At 40.9% G+C, this 23268-nt stretch overlaps 1 protein-coding gene across 1 annotated transcript in view; it reads left to right on the top strand.

Moving 5' to 3' along the window:
- NTRK2 (neurotrophic receptor tyrosine kinase 2) overlaps positions 1-23268 on the top strand; it is a 210220-nt gene that overhangs the window by 130499 nt on the left and 56453 nt on the right. Inside the window, exon 13 of the mRNA XM_040580518.1 lies at positions 21464-21594. Within this exon, the coding sequence (XP_040436452.1) occupies positions 21464-21594 (131 nt within the window). The remainder of the gene's footprint in view (positions 1-21463; positions 21595-23268) is intronic.

The raw sequence follows: 23268 nt of genomic DNA, 5'->3' as shown, positions 1-23268 counted from the left end.
TTCATCCTCTGATTTAGAAGTGGAAGCACCCTGTTACACAGGGTTGCTCTTTCCAGGACTGTCCATGTTCTTATGTGCTTGTTATGCTTCAATCTGTGAAGTCCACTTGTGCAACGGGACGTGCACAAAGGTGCTGTATCATCGGGTGAGAATAAAATCATTTGTGTTATCATTGACCAGCAATGCTGTTCCTGTCTATGTTGATGCTAAATTCTCACCTCATTTTGCATACTTTATCTGCTAAGTTCAGTAACGGACAAATTGCTACAGTGGATCTCAGTAGTAACTTTTCTGGTACCTAAATATGGCTGGTACTGTACCTATTAGAAACCCTTCATCAAGTAAATATCTAATAAACCTTAAGGAATATGTTTCTTCCAGCTCTTCCATCACACCGAGTTTAGCTTACGCTCTGTGACATAAAAATTTATGTCCTTTTTTAACTAAAAAACTTTTTAGCTATTTAGCCCTGTCTAATAGACTGGCTAATATTCCCTGCATAGTATGTAGCAGCTTCCCTGACATTAACAGAAATGTATTTATATCCTCCTGTGGCCAAAACCCTCAGGACCAGGAGAGCAGAGGAGAAAAGGGATAAGAAGCAGCTAAAAGGCCAGCTTGCTGGCATCCCCAGTCATTGCAGTAGAGAGCTGACACTCATCTGTCCTGGCAGGCAATGACATGAAGCAGTGTAGCATCATTAGAGGTGCATTAATGTCTTGCTCCCAATGTAGTGACCAGGGTGAGCCTTTGGTACTGCCCTGAGGGCTTTGAACCCCTACTAAAATCACAGCGTACCTGGAGAAGGGAATACTGCCCACCCCTCTGCAGCAGGGAAAGGGCAGAGGCAAGTTTGCTGTCCTTCAGCCCATGGCTGCCCACAGGTGTAAACTGGCTTTGACCTGAAGTTGCCTCAACTTCTGGCCATCGCTGGGGAGTTTGGATTTGCAGGCTGGACCCCTTCAGCTGCCACCGCCAGCCCCAGCAGGCATCAGACATGAAGCCCAAAAGCCCTGTGCTCTACTCAACCTTGCAGGAAGGGTCCTTTCAGCCTTGTGCCTAACCTTGAGAGGAGACATCAGGTACCTGTTTTCAGTGACGTGTGGTTTCGGGCACAGTAAATTACAGTTCCCAACCTGAAGATGTGGTATAGGAGCACAGACTTAAGCCTCAAATTCACACAGTCCTTCTTGCAGAACATATTCCCCTTTTGTCTTAGCTTTTGCTTCTGGAGAGGAAGGCAGAAGCCTTTTGCTTTCCTTGCAGATGCAGTGAATCCTTCTGAAAGTTAATCTGAATCCAGCTGTTTGCAACGATTCTTATTTTATTAGAAGGTGACTTTTTCCCAACTCTCATTGAAGACTTCTGCATTATGCATTCTGATACAGCATGTTTCCTTGCTGGAATTGGTTTTACACCATGTATGACACTTTAAGGTTACAATTTTTTTCTTCTTTTAATGGCAGTGTTTCAGAGAACCCTGAAGTTGTACCATATTGAGGAATAAACACAGTGCAAAGTAAAGTGTTACCTTTCAGAAATGAGGAAGAAAAAAGAAGTTTCAATTTTTGGGGGGCAGTGATAGCTTTTCTCTAGAGACCCAATTCAGAATTGATTTCCCATTTTAATCAACATAAGACTTTCGAGCTTATTGATCTCTGTGTTTTGAGTTTAGCCTCAACATCTGAAACAGGACTGTGGTAGATGGCAACATTAAACAAACTGGTAAGACATTTTTCTTGGACTGGTAAATTTTCTGCAAGGTAGGGTGGTTTCAAGATAGCACAACACACAGGTGTTCAGTGCTCCCACAGAAGACAGCTTAGTCATCTCAACGTTGTGTTTATTGACAGAATACGCACACAGAGGTATGTAGAGCACTTTCTATGGGTAAAGCACAGAAAAACATTGGGTGTTTTTCTTAGTAATGGAGAGAAAATGTACAAAGAAGTCTTTGAATTTTATTTGTTTTTGTCTAGATTTGAGACTCTCTGCCTGAGCATGCAGTATTTATTTTTCATCATATGTAAAAGGCTGAGCCCACCCATAGTGATTTCTTGACCTCATCGGACCACTCATCCCATCCAAATGTTCATAAAATCTTTTAAGAAACATTTTGTTATGCTTTCTATGAACTTTCTCTATGAGCATACTGTATACAAACACAAAAAATACATGTTAAAATCCACGCTATTCGTTAGCTGAACTGTCTCAAGAGCTGTCTTCCTGAAACTTTGATTCTTCCATGACTGCAGCCAAAGGCTGTGCTGGAGACATTTGAATGTCTGAGATAGCAGTCTTTGCCCCGTGATAAAGAAATATGGCAGCAGGCTGCAGAAAAGTTGTGTCAGAATAGTTCACTGAATTTCTCTCCTCTTATAGAGGGCTTTTTTAGGTATCCCCCTCAGAAAGACAGGCACATTCAAAGAAGTGCTAAGAACAAAGTTGCTGCAGAAACATATCTCATTGCTGGAATTTTCATTTTTAAAAAAGAAGGGTAATTATTTTAATGGAAATGCAGTCTCAGGAATGATAAGCAATCCTGGGTTTATATCTTTCCTAGGTCTCCATGCTCTTTATAATGAGAGAAGGAAATACTAGTTTACATGCTTGGGTATAAACTCTCTGTGGCCACAAGCTCATTTCTGCTGGCAGATCCTGAGAAGCCATGTCAGTGCTGAGCTGGAGTTTTGCACGGCATGTTAGCTCCCTGGATAACCAGGCTAAGGTAGCTATAGATCAAAGCCGATTTGAACACATTGGAGCCAAACCCAGTGAGCACCGGTTTTTTTGTATCTCACATTCTGTGAAGGAACGAGCTTTATCTAGCCTTATCTGTGACAAACCTCATTGTCTTTGACAAAGAGTGTATTTGGAATAAGATTTTGGGTTGTTGCTTTTAAGTAAACTCATGAGCTATTTAATACTGTGCAAGCTAAAGATTTCTGCATCCTGATACGCTTGACTTACTGAGGTTCTTGGCATGTGGTATTAAGTTGTGCAAGCTGTAGGATGACTGTAAACAGAATTGCACTTTTGAGCAGCTAGTACTCAGTCTGATCCACAAAAGGTGATGGTTTGATTCACAGGAGACAAAAGATTCTTCTCCCTTCATCATCAACCCAATTAAAAGATTTATGAAACGCACAGCCATGAATGCTTGTGTATGAATATATTCAGTCTTTTAATAATAGGTACTTTTATAGCAAGACTATGGAACAAAGGAAAGATGGTACTTGGTACCTTTAACAGGCAGCTGCTCTATATGAACAGAATGCAGTGTATGTCCTCAGGCTTTACTACAGGGAATATCTTGAGTTGTAAACATGGAGAAAATATTCTTAATCTCTGTTGTTTAAGCCAGCAGGCATGTTGTTAAGGGTGACACTGTTCTACACATAGCATCATAAATACAGACTCAGTGACACAATTACTAATAAAACTTGTTAGATGGGATGAAACTGAACCAACATCTCAAAGATGAAGCAGATGAATCATGCTCAGACAATAGGAAAACTGCAGGGAAAACACAAAAGTTTGGAACTTGCATGTATACAAGCAATAACGAGAGAGGGCTCCAGTAAGAAGTGGCACCAGGTGGGACACTGATGTATAAAAATCTCCCTCTCCCAGACAAAGAAAAAGGAGAGGGTGCAGGAGGAAAAAGCAAAAACGAAAAGATAAGACAGACAAAAATGGCCTGTTGGTCATTTACTCCAATTAAGCCAATATTTTGCAGCTGTACTGCTCTAAAGTTCAAGCAATTAAAGTCACTACCTAGTTTTTGCCCTCCCCAACTTCAGGATTTGGATTCAGGAAGCAAAAGGGTTTGGGCAAGTAGGCTTTGCTTTCAATGCATTATCTGGCTTGTTAAAAGCAGCAGTGTTTGATTAAGGATCTTTTTAATTGCCTTTCACTAGGCCAGTGTGTTCATTGAGCTTTCCCTGGTTCCTGCATTTCATCCTGACAGCCAACTACTTGAGTATCTGGCTTGGGTTGTGAAGGGAATTTTATCCACACTTCTCTGGAGCACAGAAGAGAACTGGAGATTGGCATGACAGGGCCTTATATCTGCAGCTTTAACCATTTGTTGATTTTGTTTTATAGCTTTGAAACTGAGGTTTATTGCTTCTCTGGATGTTCGGGAGGGAAGTCCTCTTGAATCCCTGATGACATTCCATGATGGTCATAATTATAAAATGTCTCAGATCTTTGGGGAGTGTGAAAGGATCAACAGAGTACAAGACAGCTGAAGAGCAAAAAGCTCTTCTGGGTCACCGTTTATTTCTGTACTGCCCATGCCCTGTACCTCCAGACCCCAGCTGCTACTTGTGCTGCTGGAGATATGAAGAGAAAGATTATTAGGATGCTGGGGCAAGGGAAATATAACAGCAGTTCTTGTGATTATCAAAGGGACTGGATATTTCACAGGTATCACGATTTGCATTGGCTTTGTATTATGAAAATTAGTGCAATAGCACCAACCTTACTGAAGATGAGGTGGCCCATCATAATCCAAATCATCGAATCATAGAATCGTTTAGGTTGGAAAAGACCTTAAGGTCATCGAGTTTAACTGTTAACCCAGGACTGCCAAGTTCACCAATGAGCCACGTCGCTAATGGTGGGTTCTAGCAGAAAGATACTGTTATATGTGAAACTTTAGCTCTTCCAAAGGTTTTGTATGTTGATTAGCATTTTGAGGTAGTGTAGGAATTAAATTGCAGAATCCTCCTTTGACGATTGTAATTTTTGTTCAGTCTGAGAGAGATTTTCTGAGCAATTACTTTTAACTCAGCATTCAGATCAGGACATGAAGTTTGTCAAAAGTCAGTTGTATGCAAATCTTGGGGTTTGGTTCAAACTTCTATAACTTCATCAGGTCTTGCACGTGATTTTTACCCGATAAGTTTCTTGGCAGTCAAATTTGGTAACTTCTGGATAAGAAAGAGGAAAATTATTAGTGGAGCAATATGCTGATGTGCAGGCATCCTGCATGGGCTTCTGAATGAGACTGGTATCTAGTTCTTCACCTGATGAAAGCCTTGAAAGAGTGATTCCTCCACCATAATGCAAAGTGAGAGCAGAAGGTCCTACCAGAATAATGCAGCCTTTACTGAATTATTCCATCTTCAGTAAGTCCTCCCCCTCCAAAGTTCCACAGTAATAGCTGAGATTTTAAATGCACAGAAGTAAAGCTGTTCAAAAATAGAATTTTCCTCCTGTGAGAGATTTCAGCATTTCAAAATTACTTTCTGCTTTAAAATCAGCATGTAAGTTAAAGCAGAGGGCACTTGATTCAATGTTGTCTCAAGTTTCAAACTGAAATGTTGAAATGAAAAAATGTGCATCTTCAATAAATTTTAAATAATTTGGTATTTTAAAATGAAAAGCGTATTTGGGAAAATATTTCAAAAGTATGGGTAAGATTTTTTTTTTTTTTTGGTGATTCGGGTGGTGGTGGGAGAAAGCTTGTTTCACTTTAGAATGTTGACTTTGATTCTTTGTTTTAGAAACCCACAAAGGTGACTGAAAATCAGCATTTTCCTTCTGCTGAATATTTGAAACTATTTTACACCATTAATATTTTTCAGTCAAATTTTTGACTGTCTTTATGCTGAAATCAGTGCTGTGGGAATCAAATTTTGAATGTCCTGACTTGTGTTCAATTAATATTTGGCATATTTTCTTTCATTCCTACACCTGTTTCCATTAAGTTTCTTGTTGAACTTATCTGGAAAGGGGAAGAACTCTAAAAGACCAAAGTGGTTGTATATAACTGCAAGAGATATCCAACAAGTTCAAACCTTCTTGGATTAAGGGGTGAAACTCCACTGAAGTCAATGGAGCTTTAAATATTGGCACCAACAGAAAATCTTTCCCATGGAGTGCAATTGCATTGTCACATCTTGAATGCTCTTCATTCTCATGATAGACATTACTAAAAGAGTCTCTTTTCAAGTCCTTATGCATTTATTATTTTCTAAACCCATTTCCTCAGAGAGGTCAAAAGCTCTTCTCATCACCATAGGGAGCCCATGGGAATTGGGAATTTTGGCATTGTGAAATACGGCAGGTATCCAACTGCATTAAAATGTTAACGCCTCTTCTTTTTTTTTTTTTAACCATGCTTTGGTTTCGTCAAGAATCAAAAGTGGTGGAATCTAATTATTTTTTGATTCTAAGAAAAACATTCCCATAGGAAAAATGTTGCATTAAAATCAGATTACTTCCAACTAATCCATAAAAGAAATTCCCCTAGTGAAAAGGCACTATCCCTGATTGTTTTTTATCACTAGTGTGATGCTGCAATACCATTTTTTTTTTCTATGCAGAAAATAGAGTGCAGATCTCCTCTAAAAGCCAAATTTTTTTTTTTCCTGCTTGGCTGTATGGTGAAGGTGGAGTTTCTCCTCCTTGCCTATGTTGATATTTTTCCTTAAGAGCAGAGAACAAGGCGAGTATTTATTATTCTTTGTACATGTTTCTTTAGAACCTCAAGTTCCAAACAAGACCTCAGTGTGCGAAGCATTGTGGGACTCTGCACCTGCAAATAACCCCTGCCTGAAGAGCTTTTGGGCTATGGCCCCGCTCCTGTAACCTGGAACTAGTTGATTGCCCTTTGGGCAGGTTACAGACCTGGGGCTTCATGCACAGGGTGAGGAATGGGGGAAGGATGCTTTGTTGTCCTGCCTGCATGAGCAGGGAGTCCCAGGAATTAAATCCCTTGCCCCAGCTCACGCAGGAAATCTGTGGCTGACCCTGAGGAGGCAGCCAGATCTCCTTCGTGGCCCCTGACCCATCCGTCCTTCTTCCCTGGTCATGTTGGCCTCCAGCGCAGAAACTTCTACCCGAGGAATTTTCCATTGAGTTCTGCTGCTGATGAGTTTCTTTCTCACCAATAGGTGGAAACTGACAGCCCGGTTTCTCAGGTGACACAAGGAACGGTTCTGCCATCCCAAATGAGGCAGGAAAAACATCACGCAGAACAAGGAATTTTCCATAAGAAACTGTACCATAGCAACTGAAAAAGACGTTGAAGCACATTACACTTTCTCAGCTTGTTGCAGCCTGTGCTTTGATGCAACAGGACATCAGAAAAGTGAAGACTTGGGGGTTTTTGTTTTTCTTTTCCTCCCTTATTTCTTTGGTCAGGAGAGTTATTGCTTTAACTGGTGCTGCTTGATCATAATGAATTTATCACAAAATTGTGTTATCTTTCCACAGCCATCTCCAAAGTCTGTGTCAGAGCGTGTATTCTGGCATGCATTGTCACGCTGTGGCTGGGGAGGGTGAGGGAACTACATCTGCAAACTTCCATAGGACATCAGGAGCTTTTGAAATTGTAGGATAACTAACCAAATGGGATGCAGACATATTTCCAACAGCCTGGCAGCTGTGCAATATGTGGCATTGAAATAAAGTTGAGTTACTAAGAGGTAGTGATAAATAAGCTAGCAAAACTTTCTGTCTTTTTCTAAGCATACCCCAAATACGATTGTCTGGTGTAACAGAAAAAAAATCTTCACTGTGCGGAAACAAGTGGCTGTGATGGTGGTTTGGATATGGGCAAATTCTTGCTGAATTAGGAATAGAATTTAATTAAAATGTTGTATAAAATCTTTAAGGGGAGTCTTTGCAGGGCAGATGTTAGGCTTGTTCCTGAGCAGCTGTAAAAGGCTGTTCAGGATGAAGGTATCTAAATTAACAGGACCTAAAATGCTTAAGCGAGAATACAGGAGAAAATCTGATTAGCACTACTAATCAGCTGAGGTCTGGAGATTCCCTTTCTTTTGAACTGGAGCAGTTTAGTTGTCTTCCTTTTCTTTTTTTCAGAGTTCATGCTGCACCCTGCCCATATTTAATTGTTCGCTGGTGTCTCTTCTCAAGCCCATCAGCAGTTCAGTCTTATGCTTCTCACTAGAGACAATAAATTCCATGGTGTGGATGGTCCTCTCCTAAATATCTGCAGATAAGAATTACAGGGTGGAAAGCTGCAGCCTAGAACATGTTTGCTATGTGTGTGCTGTCTTTTCATTCAAACTCACAACCTGTCCAATTTCTGAGGTATTTCTGAAGCAAGATGTACCTCTTTTTTGTGAAGAAGACTGCTTCTTTCAGGCTCCCCTTGATGTCAGCGACAAGCCTGTCACTGATTTGGGAAAGTTGTATCAGACTCCTGCAGAGCTGGGCTCAAACTGAAAACACAGTCCTGCAGCAGCAGTTGTCGTGGCTGTCCATAACTAGGTTTCAGCAGGGTCTGTGTGTGAAAGCACAGTGCTTTTTGTGCATTAGCAGCAATATGCAGGTTATTGAGCCACTTGTTCCTAGCTGCTGTAGCTAGCTTTAAACTTGGATAATTATGGGGAAAAGTACCTTTTAAAATAGTCTTGAGAAGAGATTTTTCCCAATGATCCTTAGCTAGAATAGCCCTCATTAGGATGCAATTTATCATTGTTCCCGATTTCCGCAACAACTGCAATTTATGATGCCTGCTTGGCACAATATGAAGGAAAATTATTGCAGTAGCTCCTGTTCAGAAATCTTCATTTGTTTACATTTATGGAGGTGTGGAAAGGGAGCAAAAAAGCAAGTAGTTTTGAAGTGCTGGTTGTGGTATGTTAATCCCTGAGGGCCTGTTTATTTTTATGCAGGATGGTACATAAAAGACTGTAAACTAACTACATACAGACTGGAATAAGCAAAGAATTAGGGCACTTAGCTAAGCAGCAGACCTCACATTTTCTTTTGTTCATGGCAAGTAATTTTTTTGTGTCTTAAATCAAGGGATGCTGTGGGTTTCTTAATTGCTCTCTTCAGCAGCGTCTCTTTGTGACTGTTAATCTAGAAGGACGCAATGGTTTCCCAGTTTACATTTTGTGAGTGAGAGCAGGATTGGTTTCATGGCATACAGGATAACACTGAAGGCAATGCAAGAGAAACAGTGTTGTTGCAAAATCTTTTTTTCTGAATGCATTTTTTTCTTTCCAGTTGCTTTTATTTTTGCCTGTGTTATAATGCACTTAAACTTTAAGGAGGCTCGAATCTGTAAATAGTAAAAGGCAGTATTCATTGCCGCCAAATCCATATCTGAAGAGTTTCCACTTGGGATTTTGAAACTAAGAAGGTAATGGCAGTGAGGAGTTTGGCTATTGTTTTAAAAATATACCAGATATGAACTTCTATGAATACAAAACTTACACTTTATAACTTTGTGACACTGTCCAAATAAAAAGTAATTAAGATTTTAAAAAATCCCACTGTTGTGAAACAGCTAGGTAAGCATTTCTGGCCTTATTTTCTAGGTGGGTGTTATAATGATAAAGGAATTCACTCAGCAGACGCCTTACAAGAGTTGTTTGCCAAAGTGCTGATCACAAATACTTTTCCATCTCCATGCATGTGTGCGTCTAGGTTTCAGAAGCAAATGATGTTGCCTCTCTGTAGTTTCTCTGTAAGGAAAAATGGAAATGAGGAATGGTTATTTTGCAGTTAGAGCCTGTTATATTCTTGGAACATGTGCCTGAATTACCGTTCTCCTATCAAAGAGAATGTTACAACAAGGGAAAAATAAATGTGACAGAAGCAATGGTGAAAGCAACACACTAGGCTATTACTTAGTTGAGAGTTGTACATGGGAAAACATTGGCAAAACTACCTAATAAATCTTGAAAATGGTTTATAAACAATTATGTTAGCTTCTGACCAGAAGTTCAGGCTGGAAACAGAGTCCTGGAAACTGCTTGAGGACCATTCTGTGGTTGTTGGGACTACCAAAAGGCAGAGCAGCCCTCCAGCTCGTTTCATACTAGTCCCTCCTAAAAGCTGGTCTGTACTTGCCCTCCTGCCATGGTGGTCTTGCAGGAGGCAGCAGTTAATCAACACTGCTTGTAAAGTGGTCAGCTAACGTACCCTAGTGACATTTTGTCTGTAGGGCTGACAATAACGCTTCGTGCACCTCAGTGGCGTGCATATCAATAGACAACACCTGTTTCCTTAGCTGCAAGTGCCAGTTCTGAGCAACTTGAGACAAAAATTCAGCTGTTTCACTGGTAACAATAAAAATGTTGGTAATTTTTAATATTTGCTTTACTGATAAGGGTGTGGGGTATTCTGCCATTACAGTTCAACAAATGTAGCAGCCATTTGTGTTGGTTACTGCTGCCCAAAATGTTTTCCAAGTACATGAGTATGTAGGCAGCTGGTATTTATTGCTCTGGGAGAGAACTTGAACTGCAGAAGGAAGGGGAGAAAAACCCCTACATTTTGCCTATCTGTGTTCTGTGCAGACTACAGTTGCTGTAAATATCATTGTGTACAGTAGTTGGAACAAAACAGTTGTGTTTTTTAAAAGCAACAGTCATGTAGACACTAGGTGAGAAGTTTTTTGGTCCATGCATTTTTGGTTTCTTGCAGAGACTGGCAGAATTACATTTGCATTCATTTCAGTCTACAAGTGTTACAGAAGATTCAACTGTAAGTACTTTCCCAATATAAAGAGCACTGGGGAGAAAGCAATCATTTATGGTGACGTCTATTAAGCTTTCACAGAATATCATACATGTGTACTAGCTATCACCATAAAATTAACTGGTATTAATTGGTCAGAGCTGCCAACTTAGTCTGCTTATGAGTGTAACACTCTCCTTTAGGTCGTGTTCATTATACTGACATTGTATGTCAGATCCCGAATAAAGTTCATTCAGCCATTTCTGCTGTTCTTCTTCTTGTTTGCCCTGCTATGTGTGTGTGCTGCCATCAGCAAGAGTTCATGTCTCGGCAAAGAGTGGATCTGTGTGTTTGGGAAATAACGTGTTGTGGGTATCTTCCCAGTGGCCACTTCTCCAGCAACAGCGGGGCTGTGGGAGGGCATCCTTTGATTGAATCATGCCTGGTGTTTTCCTCTTTCTTGGAAACTGTCTGGAACAAAATGTTCAAAGCTCTTTCTTCCTCCCTTTCGTCTTCCCTCTCCCCCCCTCCCCCCCCTCCCCCTTCTGTCTTTCACTTCCACGCCTCAAAAGGCTGTAACTGGCTTCATTATTGTGTGATAAATCAGCAGTAAACTTCTATGCATTTCGCTTTGTTTGGGCAGCTCCTGTTCCTTAGTGACAGCTGCTTGGCTCAGCACACTGTAATTATCAACTCAAACCCAAGATGCTTTTAGGTGCTGAAAGCATATTGGCAGAGACTGAACTTGTCCTCAACCTCGTCATGGGCCACAGCTTTAAAAGATCCTATTTAGTGGTGGTTTGGTTGTGTTGTCACTGTTGGTACTGGGACTCTGACAGTTCATTATCACAGTGGACCCTGTGGGAAGCTGTTGTTATCCTAAAGGAGTGCAGGTCTTTGTTTTTCATTAGCTGCTGACATACCGCATAGTTAACTTTAGATTAATTTATCTGTGTTCATTCTCTTTCTTTAAAATAAAGTTTTATTGATATGTGGGAGGGGATTTATACATGTTAATGAAAATTTATGAAGCCTTTATTTAAACAGATGTCTGAAGGGAATTGTGCTGAGAAAGACCTGTGGGGTTTTTGTCCATAGTGGAACCAAGGCACTCTCTGCTCCTACTTTAAGCTTGTCTCTGGCTTGCTGGCTGGACAGATGGGCTACGTGCTGACTGAGCAACTGGTGCGCAGCTGTCTGCAGCCACGGGGGCATGCGGAGTATGGCATTGCCTCCGATCCACTGAAGGGCAAGTGGCCCCAGGCTGTAAGTTGTGCTGACCGGTTACAAGGGACTGTACATAGTTGAGACTTTTGCTCCCTCACCGAGCTTGTTTTAGCAAAGAAGGACTCCTTCTTATTTGTCTGAATTATAGAGAAACATAATTTCAACTGACAGATAACACAGCCCAGAGGTCAAGTGGGTGAAAGGAGATTTCTCATATTCTCTGCTAGATCTGTTAGGTAGGTGTGTTTGTTTTCATGTTACATGAAAATAACATGCAGATCTAAGTGGGGAGAAGAGGAAATACATAAAATTTTTGCAAGAGAAATGATCTGGGAAAGTCCTACTATTCCCATTGTCAAACCACAGCTTTTCTTTCTCACTGTACCCATGGTACAGGCTGGGTTTTCTATCAGGGCAATTAGAACAGGCACCTATCCTGCTGCTATTGAAGAAGGGCTTTGAAGAGTTCTCAAATCCTGCTGGGCTACAGTTTAGTGTAATTCAGAAAGCAGTTCCAAGTAGGAGCACCCTCGTTTGCTTAAGCAAAGCCTAATATAAAGGGCATGACACTGTCTCATGTGCATCCTTCCCTAGGATTTGGGGAGGTTGTCAGACCCTGGAAGATGATGAGAAGCCATCCGGGCTGTAGGAACCTCATGATCTTTACACGTGGAATAATTTGTGTTGTGTAAACTTACGCTTTACAGTCTTAGTCCTTCAGAGGATGCAGGATGGAAGAAGCAGGTCAGCAGAGGACCTGATGTGTGGTCTATGACAAGCAGATCTTTTTAAGCTTGAAAAATGAAGAATTTGCTACATTCATATGGAAACAGAGGAAGAAATTTTTCTGGTGCATGTGCAACAAGACAAAAGTAATCTTTTCTGTGCAGCAGTTGATCCTGAAAAACCCTCAGTATGTTCAGTCTTGCAAACCCTTTGTGAATTCATTTGGATGGCCTATAAGTGAGAACTTACAGGGCTTTTGTTGGAAGCTGGTACAATGTAATAATCTTTTGATTGCTTTGTGTCTGCAGTAGAGGTATCTGGCACAGCACAGCGTAGAGACACATTTTCTGGGTGTACCTTGTACACATAATGCTGCCAGTTACAACTGCCTTTGTTTCCCATAAGCACTGGGATTCTGAGACCGTAACAGGGGCCAAGGGGGAAATGCCCTACGGGGACATAAGCCTCTGTTGTATGGCATGCCATAGCAAAAAGGTGTGCCAGCCTGTCAGTGAAACAAAAGCAGAGCAACAAATGCCTCACCATGGAAGGATGCAGAAACTCTGAAGGACAGCATATCTGTAAAAGGGAACAGCCTTTTTTCCAGGTGCGTTCACCCTTTATGATGGTTTTCCTCATCTCTCCCGTTGCGTGCAGCTTTGGGGCAGTATGATGTTTAGTGCTAACCCCTTCTGTATCCCCAGAGGACAGAGGGCAAACTGAGTTTCTTTCCTTTTCAGTCTATAGGAAGACTCAAGACTTGTCTCCTTCCTGCTGACTTTGTTTCTCAGTAGGTAATGCAGGGACCTGATCAAAGAGTGAGGAAGATTTCTGCTTTTGTTTGTTTGCAATGCCTAATGTCTTTATGTGTCTTTTCTGGGTCCTCCTTGGAGATAACCAAACCTGTAACTTTCCTCTGTGTTTAAAGGCCACTTATGGCAAAACCCAGGAAAGAGGCAGTATTCACAAGATCATAAGAGCAAGTAACCTTGTAGCAGGCAGAGACTGATCCTCCCTCTAAGGGAGGGGTTTACCTCAGCTGGACCAAAGAGAGCAAAGCATGGGCATGCATAAAACTCGGCTTTCCTCATGGAAAGCCACACAGTGTCTTGCACCCTGAAAAAATTGTAAAAGGTGCTCTGAAGCAGGAAAAAAATCATTAGGAAAAGGGTAAATAATATACTTCAAAGTAATAGATAAGAGGCTGGGTCCTGTCGTGGTCCTACAGTGTTTTCTGTATTCCCTTTCCATGCACAGCTGGCTGCAACAGGGCAGACCTACCTGTCTAACATGACAGATCAGATGCTATGCTATTTTAGTAAAATAGATCAGGAAAAGGTAAAGATTAAGTATGTCTTAACTTTTACATAAGGGGATAGAATTTGGGACTGTGAGCTAAACACATGGTTTATTCTTTTACAGGCTTGAAAGCTTCATTTACTTGTCATGTTTTCTTTTGAAAGGCAACCAGTAAAATCCTTATATCAAGATACAAAATTATTTTCTTTTCCTTTCAAAATGAGAAGAGAAAAAACAAAGTAGAGAGACCCACATCAAAAACAGGGCAATCTCCTTTGACTTTCACCTTTATACTCACTTAGGCCAAGCTTGAATATGGCTCAGTCCCTGAATGTATGATGTTTCTTTCAGGTCCTGCTTCTCAGAGTGGCATCCTGGGATGCTTTTCAGACTATGCCTGTTTCTGAAAACAGAGATAGAAATGAATTAATACTTTGAAGGCACTATGTTTATTAGCCCTTCTTCCCTACAAGCATCTGTTATGAGACACGCTACATGGCACTTCCCCGTCCCTTACTGAGTGCTTCTCTTTCTACAGCAGGAAAGATCCTTAAAGATTAGTATCTTGCTGAGGGAAAGGGTTTCCTGGTCTGAGCTAAGAGAAGAGTGGTGGTAGCAAGATCATTGTCACTAGTTAACGTAAACATGGAAGATGGACTAGATTTGCCAGAGTAAAGTAATACTAGCAGAGGTTTTATACAGCAACTCATGCACAATAGGCTTTCAGTTTTACCATCATTAATCTTTTGGAAGAAGTGCATGGAAATTGGCATTTGCAAATTAAGTGCACACATCTGCAAAGGCAATGTTTGTTCAAAATTCCAGCACTGTTTTCTGCTTAAAGCTGATTTACCATACTGTGCTGAAAAGCTGTTAGTAGTCTGGAAGCATCATAGAAAAAAAAAAAATGCAGAGCAATTAATATCTGCTATTTATTCTGAACATAGACTTCCAAATCTAGCTTTCAGTTATTCTGATACATCCCCATTGTTTTAGCACATAAGAGATCAAATCCGTATTTAACACATACTTATAATTGAAATAAAACCAGTTTCAGGTTGCTAAGGCTTGGGAGCCTTGTATATCTTAGTTTTTGTATGCAGGGGCAAATTCATGCCTGGAAAAACTGTCAATTTCATTATTCTTTATTTTTCATTATTCTCCTGAAGAGTGGGTTTAGCTCATAAGCCTCATGCATTTAAAACAATGATAGTGTTGTTATTAGTGTTTATTATGAAGTAGTTCTTATTTGATTTTAAGGAGCTAATCAAGTATGGCAGTATGCGTATCTGTAGCCAGACTGAGAGGATCTTGGCCAACTAAAACAAATCAATTACTGTAACAAAAGAGGAAGATAAAACACCTCACCAGAAATGAAATATTAACCCCCAAATACAGCAAAAACTTGAGTTTGAACCAAAGAACCACACTTGCTACAGCAAAATGAGTTTATAGTGGGCAAAAGCTGTGATGCCCCTGTTGCTGCAGGCAGGTGGGGAAAGACTGGGCACCCTCTCCCAGGAGCTGCAGCTAAGTCACAAAGAGAAGCCTAGTTCTCAGCTAAGACAATAGAATTTCTGAGGTTTAAAGTATAGATCCTGTGAGGATTTAAGTTGTAAATGAAGCAACTGAAAGGTTAAGCTGCAGTAATCACAGATCTGTTTGAGTTATCAGCAGATGTAGCTCTTGACACTAGGAAATCCCTGGGAATTATGCCATGCCTGTGACTGCTCACAGGTTTGCTTTTCATGAATGTCTCCAGTTCTAGGCAGACCACTGTCTAGTCAGCTTGCCCATTAAATATCTCCATAAGGCCCACTTGCGGTCCAATACCTGTGAAAAATCTGGTAGATCGCTGATGGCCCCTCAGGGATAACTGTTTTACAACTGTTGAATTAAATCATTCTTTTTCAAAGAAACAAAACAAAATTCAAAGTGATTCAGAAGCTATGCTTGTACAGGTGATGTGACAAGGCCCAAGTGTCTTTCTGACCTAGTTCTTCTGTGGATCCTCCATACTCAGTTTTCTATAGCCTGTACCAGTGCCTTTAAATTAAAGTAGCTGCGGAGTGGGTTTTCTGTCAGATTATTTTGTTTCTGTTAAACAGGTATGAATTGAATTTCACCTGTGGACTGTATATATGAAAGCGTGCTGCTTGTTTGTTTGTGCCTACAACAGCTGGGCACCAGTCTGGCATGAGAATTTGTTGCTGCTGTAAAGTAAAACTTAAACAATAGCACTGTAAAAATCTCTATAGAATACAATAAGTAATAAACGTTGTATAGGCTGAATGCATCAAATAATCAGAAATATATTCTCAGAACTGCTGGCCTATTTCTGCATTCAGGCAAGGCTGACAGGTTAAAAGGTTAAAAAAATAGAAAAGAAAAAAGAAAAGAAAAGAAAAGAAAAAAGAAAAGAAAAAGAAAAAAGAGAAGAAAAAAGAAAAAAAGAAAAAAGAAAAGGAAAAAAAAGAAAGTGGTTGTTGTCAGCTTTTATTGCAATTTTAGAGAGTAGATATCTCAACGTGCCAAGATTTCTATATTGGCAATGGTATACTATAGAACTATAGAGATGCTGCCACTGCAGAATCCGGTGGCCATGAGGCTAGACTTGCTGGCTGTTGTTCATAGTAATTTTGTATCCTCCTCCTATGGGATTCTGTCTGAAATTCCACCTCTCCTTTTGTGTGAATGACAGATGCTGTACAAATTTGGTATACTATCTGAACAATTACTCAACCATTTACACCTGTTTTTTTCTAGCAGGATCTTAGAAAAAGTTGGGTCTTCACAGCTGAAAGAGAAATGATGGGAGAAGAAATGAAGAAACTTGCAAAATGTCTTTCTGTAGCACCTCATGCCACATCACAAGCCAAGTCTTTTCTGCGGCTGCTTTTTCCTTATGCAGCTGTAAATATGGTTATAATATTACCTTGCCTGGTTACTTGGCATCTTGAAGATACTCATTCTCTCCTCAGACTCCTGGCACAACTCATTCATTAGGACTGTTCCCCATGTGTACCACTAGCAAAATTTTGAACAGCATCCTAGAAAACAGACTCAGCAGATGATTTAAGTACGCATGCGACACAGCAAGATCTCCAAGTGATGGTAGTTCAGTGAGCAGTGGTGATGGAGCCTTTCTGCTATGGCTCTTTCTGTCCATCAAGCAGTGAGTTCGTGTAGCAGCCTCTCCATAAGGACAGATCTCTTCTGGCTGTGCTGTTCTCGTGAGGCATAAGGAAACATGTCTGAAACTTACAGTACTTGTGGTATTGTAATTGGTGAGTTTTTGTAATTTAGGTGTTCAAGATGAGACATACTCATGCATACTGTATATGTCATTTTCATGCTTTTTAGAAAACCTGGCCTTAAAAAGGACTAGTGTGATCTTTGGACATGCAGAGATATAGGGAGCTTATTTTATGTTTTTATCACAACTTTGTGGAGCATGATACAAGATTGTGGATTCCAGTTGGGAAAAACAACTGGAAACAACTTCTTTTAAAAGGTTGTTGAAAATTTTTCCAGAGAAGAACCATGAAAATGACTGGCATACTGGAGAAAATGTTTTCCTGGGAAGGGCTTCTGTCTCTTTGCCTTACCAAGAAGAGCAAGAAGAATGTTGATTATATGTATTTAATACCAGACCTTAAAAGGCTGCTCAAGCTAGCAGAGAAAGTCTCCTAAAACCCAAGGGAGGGAGATAACAGGCCAGACAAGGTAAAAATTAGAAGGCAAAAGAGTTAATGTTCAGACTTTCAAATTAAGACTAGCATAAACATTTTCTGGAGGCAGTCTACTGCCAAGCACATCATTTAAGTCAATACTATGTTCTGTGCTGTGTAGAAGATCAGCTTAGGTGGTCTAGTGGTCATTGTGGTGGTAAAATGTTCAGACCTACTGTTTGTGACCAAGGAGAAAACACTTTGACTCTGTCACAGCATTTCACTTTTTAATTACATGCAGAAACATTTTAATAATTTATACTGCTGAGTCTGTGGCTGGAATCAGTCATGTCCAGCTTGGTGAATGCAGTGTGATGAGGTGATCCCAAGTTGCCTGTCTTTCTTGGATCTATTCCAGAACGTGGTGTGACCCTCTCTGTTCAGCTTCTCAGTCAAAGGTAGGTTACCCAGGGAGTGCATTCCCATGCCTGCATATAGTGTTTGCAGGATAAAGCTTTGATCTGTTATTTCCAGTGTGGCATGCTCTTTGTTAGTGAGCGAAATACCTAGAAGTCCAGCTTTGTTGGTGTGATGTCTCTGAGACCTCAAGATAAGAAACTCCTTTTCTGCAGTTCTGCTCCCTATTGCCAGCTGATTCCCTGCAGTCATCTGTGGGAGCCCCCTGCTTCTGTGGACACAGCTCTGTGGTTATTAACACCACAGCCCCTCTTCAGCATCTACCCTTGCTTAATTTGCTCAAATTCACTTCATATTTTATGTTTCATTTTTCTCTTCAGTTCGACTTAACTTAGCTTTTAGCTTAATGTAACATATTTTTCACAGTAATCAGTCAAGATCTTTTAAACCATGGAAGCTGTGCTCTTAAAAGCCCAAATGGCAGCTCAAAGGCAATCAGCACTTAGAGTCAAAAGGAGGCGCATACCTAGCTGCTCTGTGACTGTATCTGCCTGTGAGATGGTGTTTTAAGACCACTTCTTTGGTAATTCAGTTATGCCACCTCTTTGGCCAATTTCGGCTTCATTTCTTCAGTGTAAATCCAGGATAATCTCTTGGGTTTCAACAGAGTTAATTTGCTTTATCACGATATTAAATGAAAGCAGATTTTGACCTGAATTTTACAGTGTATCTCCTGCTGAAATCTCCTCCCACTGAAGATGGTGTCGTTATGCCTGGGGCCCTGAGTGTGCTAAATGGATTTTTTCCTTAGTTCCTATTTCCATCACATCATATGTGTTTGATTTACTTACATTGGTTTTATATTTAATCTCTGCCCATTTAGTCACATTTACTGTCATTTTTTATTTGTTTAGTAACTCCATGCAGCTCAGAAAGGTAGCAGGGATAGATAGAGCATGACAAGTTGCAAATATATTCTGTACAGATCTCTTCTGCAGCTTGCTGTGTTTCAGTTTTGACAGTTCGGTTTATGGGATGGGTTGTTTATTCAAATGCTTAGTTTATATAAGAGCATTTAGCAGCAGCTGTAAGTGTACTACAGAGAAGTATTTGGTAAGTTTCTTGTTTATTTTTACTCTATTGTTTGTGAAGTCCTTCAGGAACTTCACAAAAAAACTTCCTTCTGCTGGTGCCACCATTAGGGATAGGCTAGGTTCAAAATGGAGAGGACCCACACAAAATTCAGAAAGTCAACTGTGTTCATCACCAGGTCTTTGGCAGCTGTGGAGAGAACCAAGTGAAAATCTGCCTCTGCTGGAGTTTTGCTGCTGACACCACTAGGACAGGATCTCAGTCCTACTCCTTGTCCATCGGCTTTGTGGACACTTTAAGATGGTGACACTGGCAACATGGAGCTGAACTTCTCTCTGGGGAAGGAAGAGAGAGATTCTCCTGGTGATACTGGTCAAGCAGAGGGAAAGAGAAGAATTCCCCAGGAGGCAGGGTTGAATGGCAGGTTTGGCAGGGGGTAGGGGGGGAGTACTCATTTATTAGTAAGCATTTTTTAAAGCACAGGTGATGGGGTGTGCCACGCTACTGTGCTCAGCTGGTGTGCTGGGGCAGCTGTGCTCCCCAACCATCTACCTTGTGACCAGTATCAGCAGAGGCAAGGGATGCTGGTTAACTTGTGTCCATGGGGAAAAGGTGTATTTTGGTTCAGACCCGTCTTGTGCTGACTGCATTCTGTGCTTTACTTGAAAAGCCACTGCTGAGGAGTAAAATAAAAAGCGAATTCCTACTGACTGCAGGGGAGTTGCTTGGGTAGCTGGCCAAACAAAGTGTACCCGATATAAATGCATCATCACAATAAAAAGTCTAACGCTAGACCAGAGTTTGACAAGAGTGAAAAACATTGGTACCTTTAAATCTCATTTCACGTGTACTCAGGTATTAATTAAACATGTGGCCTCTGCTAAGAGACCTGGCATCAGAGAGGGGGACAGGCAATGCCCCCCCTTGCAGCCACCGGCTGCAGAGACACAAAGAAGCCCTGGTAAGTCTGGTGTGGCATGGGGAGAAGCTGGCTTTCCTTGCTCCTCTCCCAGGGCATGGTGGGCCTGCTTGTGTGCTGGCCTGGGCGTTTCTAACAGGTGCCAGCTGCGTCTGGTGGAGGTCCACTCCTTGGGTGCACTGCCCACCTGCCAAGACTCATGATGGAGGTGCCTGGGGACATCTCTCACTCTCCTGGCTTGTTCCAGCACCGTACTCCCCTTGCGTTCATGCACATGGAATATGAAGTGCATTTACATGCAGTGCACTTGTGTTCTATCGCCATAGGCTCAGGGTGTGGGACCCACATACTTTTCTCTTGTAGACCATGGGCCCTTTCTCCAAATTCTGGTGACAGCCATGGGTACAGGCTGTGCCACTTCCCACTGCTGTTACCAGCAGCGCTCCATTTTCCATCTTTTAGTAATAGAGGCAAGGTGGTTTCTGCGTAAGTGGTCATCCAGTTTGGAACAGGTGTGAGGCCAAGCACGGAGTCAGGGGTTGGTCTGCATCTGAATGTATCTTAAATTATTGGCAGGGTTCAGTCCTGGTCCCTGCAATTAAGCAGCCAATGTGAGATTCATGCCTTTGCAGAAGCCAGCCTGTTGCTTATACACTGCTATTTACTTCACTCTGTTTAGGATTTAAGTTGCCAGTAGGCTTTGTACAGACAAACATTTCAGTATTTGCAAAAGCAGCTAAATGCACTGAGGTTAGATTCATCAGTAGATGCTGACTGTTTTGTACAATTTCAGAAATACAAGCTATCAACCCTGTTGAGTTGGCCAGTTAAACCGCCCTTGCAGCTGCTTTACTTAGCTTGAACATTGCAAATTGATAATGTATTCTACAAAATTTTCTTCTAAATGTTATCTTTTTTTATGGAAGCTTGTCCTGAAAGGAAAATATGTGTTGAACAAAAAGGCTCAAGGACTTTGATGTCTGAATCAATTGATTCTGAGCAGCAATTCAGTTAAGGCTCTGTCCACTATGCTGACTAAAACCTTTGTCCATCTTTTATTTCTTTTACTTCAGAGCAATACTGTAAATCACATTTGCGAGAATGAAGTTTCTATCTTATTGTAACTGTAGTATAGCACAGAGAGGGAAAGCAGTTGAACAAGTAGTAAGAGAACCAGAGAGTAAGTTGGACTGTCTTGAAAGAAGGCACATTTTGTTTTCTTGGATTAGGTTATTTTAAAAACTTTTTGGTTTTGTATGAGAAAGTTCGGATATTGTTAGAGGTACAAAAATAGAAGTGATATAAGAAAGGTTTGGTTTGTTTTCTGATTCTTGGCCTTCAAGTTTTTTTAAAAAGCAGCATTGGCTGTTATGTATGCTCTGTAGCAGTTATCCTAACACGGTGATAAATGGCCTTTTCCCAGGTGACTCTTAGTTCCATGTCTTCTTAGCCAGCAAATGTGCTACTCTCCAGATATAAATATATTAACTCAGTCTTTTTTGACAAAGCACTAATGAATGACACACACAAGCACTTTGATTTCTTCCACAACATGTACCCCACTTTACAGGCAACCCTGTTTCCATGTGGCTGTGAGCATGGACCATGTCCCATCCTGACCTTGCAGCTTACTTCTGACCTCCATTTTGTCTTCTCTTCACAGTTGTGCAGCACATCAAGCGCCACAATATTGTTCTCAAGAGAGAATTGGGAGAAGGTGCCTTTGGGAAAGTCTTTCTGGCGGAATGCTATAACCTCTGTCCCGAGCAGGACAAGATCTTGGTGGCAGTGAAGGTAAAAGAATCTAAGGTTTAATTATTAATTCATGGTTGTAACTGATGCTATTTTATTTGTAAATGATTGTTTGCCTATTCCATAGCCCAGTGTAACTGCTCTGATATATGTGGAAGGGTTAACAAGGCTAATGGAGTGTTAAGAGAATGTGATATTTGATCTTGCTGAGAATTATAAAATGAGAGCTGAATTTCACAAGGAAAAGGGGGGAAACAGACTGTGTTACAAAGGGGCAAAATCTTTTTAATTAGTGAAAAATAATGTCTGGGTTATTAAAAATACATGTGACATATATGTGTGTCTAAAAAAAAATAATCTGTTACTTGCTAAGCTAAGTTACATGTGTAATTGCCAGTCAAAGGCGGCCTTTCTTTTTCAGGATTGTGCCATTGTTTTGGTCAGCCACTGACATTATCTGTGGGTAATTGTCATTACTATAACTGCCAGGAATTTTATAACAAACTTGCAGACAATATTGTCATGTGCTGTAAAACACTGGCTATATGGAAATCCAAAAGCCATGATATGACATGGAGGAGTGATTCTTGATTATACAGCTCCAGTCAGCTCTCCCAAAATGCAGTCCAGAGGAGGAGGAAGCTCTAAGAAAACAGCCATAACCTCGAAGTTTCAAGTATACAGAACAGTTCTCACCTTTCTGGGGAAAAAACCCAAGGGATTTATTTGGTTCTTCTAAAGGGCACAGGCTACATGGTATGTTGGGAATCTACTAAGGAGTAAGATTTCCAGCTTGGTCTCAGGCTCAGACACGAAACTTCCTACACCATACCAAGCTTTTTCATCCACCAAAATGGAAGGGCTGCGGCTGGTTGTTGACCTCAGCTATGAATGTATGCTAGAAACAGTATCGGTGAAACTACTCTCTTAAGAGTTTACAAAGTCTCCCTGGAAACAATCTCTTATCTCCATCTATAGTGTTCTGTCAGAAGCTGAACAAGGTGCCTAGCATTTGAAGTATCTCATTAAATGAAGGGGAATACACATTTAGAATTTGTGGTGTGCCTGGGCATCAGAAAATAACTTTATCTGACTAGTCACAATTAAGCAACCGTGTGTACATTTTGGATCGAACCATACAGTAAAAGAAATTGAGTAATTATCTTTCTGGATTTGGAAACAAGAATAGAATTTTGGATCTGTCAGTGAGAGAACATGAAAAGAGGATGGATTTGTGGAGTACTTTCTTGCTTCATCAAAAATAACAGGTTTTGGGGGTTTGCCAAGAGTACTAGCTTTTTGATACTTGGGAGATGTTCAGTCATGTTGACTGGTGAGAAAAAATTAAGCCCTGAAGGGATAGATCATAGATAGGAGAAAGCAAGAGATAGGAAGTGGCAAAACTAGATCTGAATGAATTTTCTGTTGTATTTTGGTGAAGCTAGAGTGGAAGTTGCCTTTCTTCTGTCACTTCAGGGAACTGCTTGATAGCAAGATAGAAGTCTTTCCATTCACTTGCTCCCTTTCAAAGTCCTGACAAAATGGAGCCTGGCACTGCTGCTGTTAAATGCTGTGCCACACTTGCTCTCTGCTGCTCTTCCTCAGTATGATTCACAAGGAGTAGCATTCAGCCTTTCAAGGGAGAGATGTCTCCATGGATTTAGATGACAATTCTGTTTTCTGGCACAGCTGTCATACTTTTTTTTTTACCAGATC

The sequence above is a fragment of the Falco naumanni genome, chromosome Z, assembly GCF_017639655.2.
Source record: "Falco naumanni isolate bFalNau1 chromosome Z, bFalNau1.pat, whole genome shotgun sequence".
Lineage (NCBI taxonomy): Eukaryota > Metazoa > Chordata > Aves > Falconiformes > Falconidae > Falco > Falco naumanni.
The sequence above is the reverse complement of the archived record's forward strand: the minus strand, read 5'-3'. Positions and strand labels throughout refer to the sequence as shown.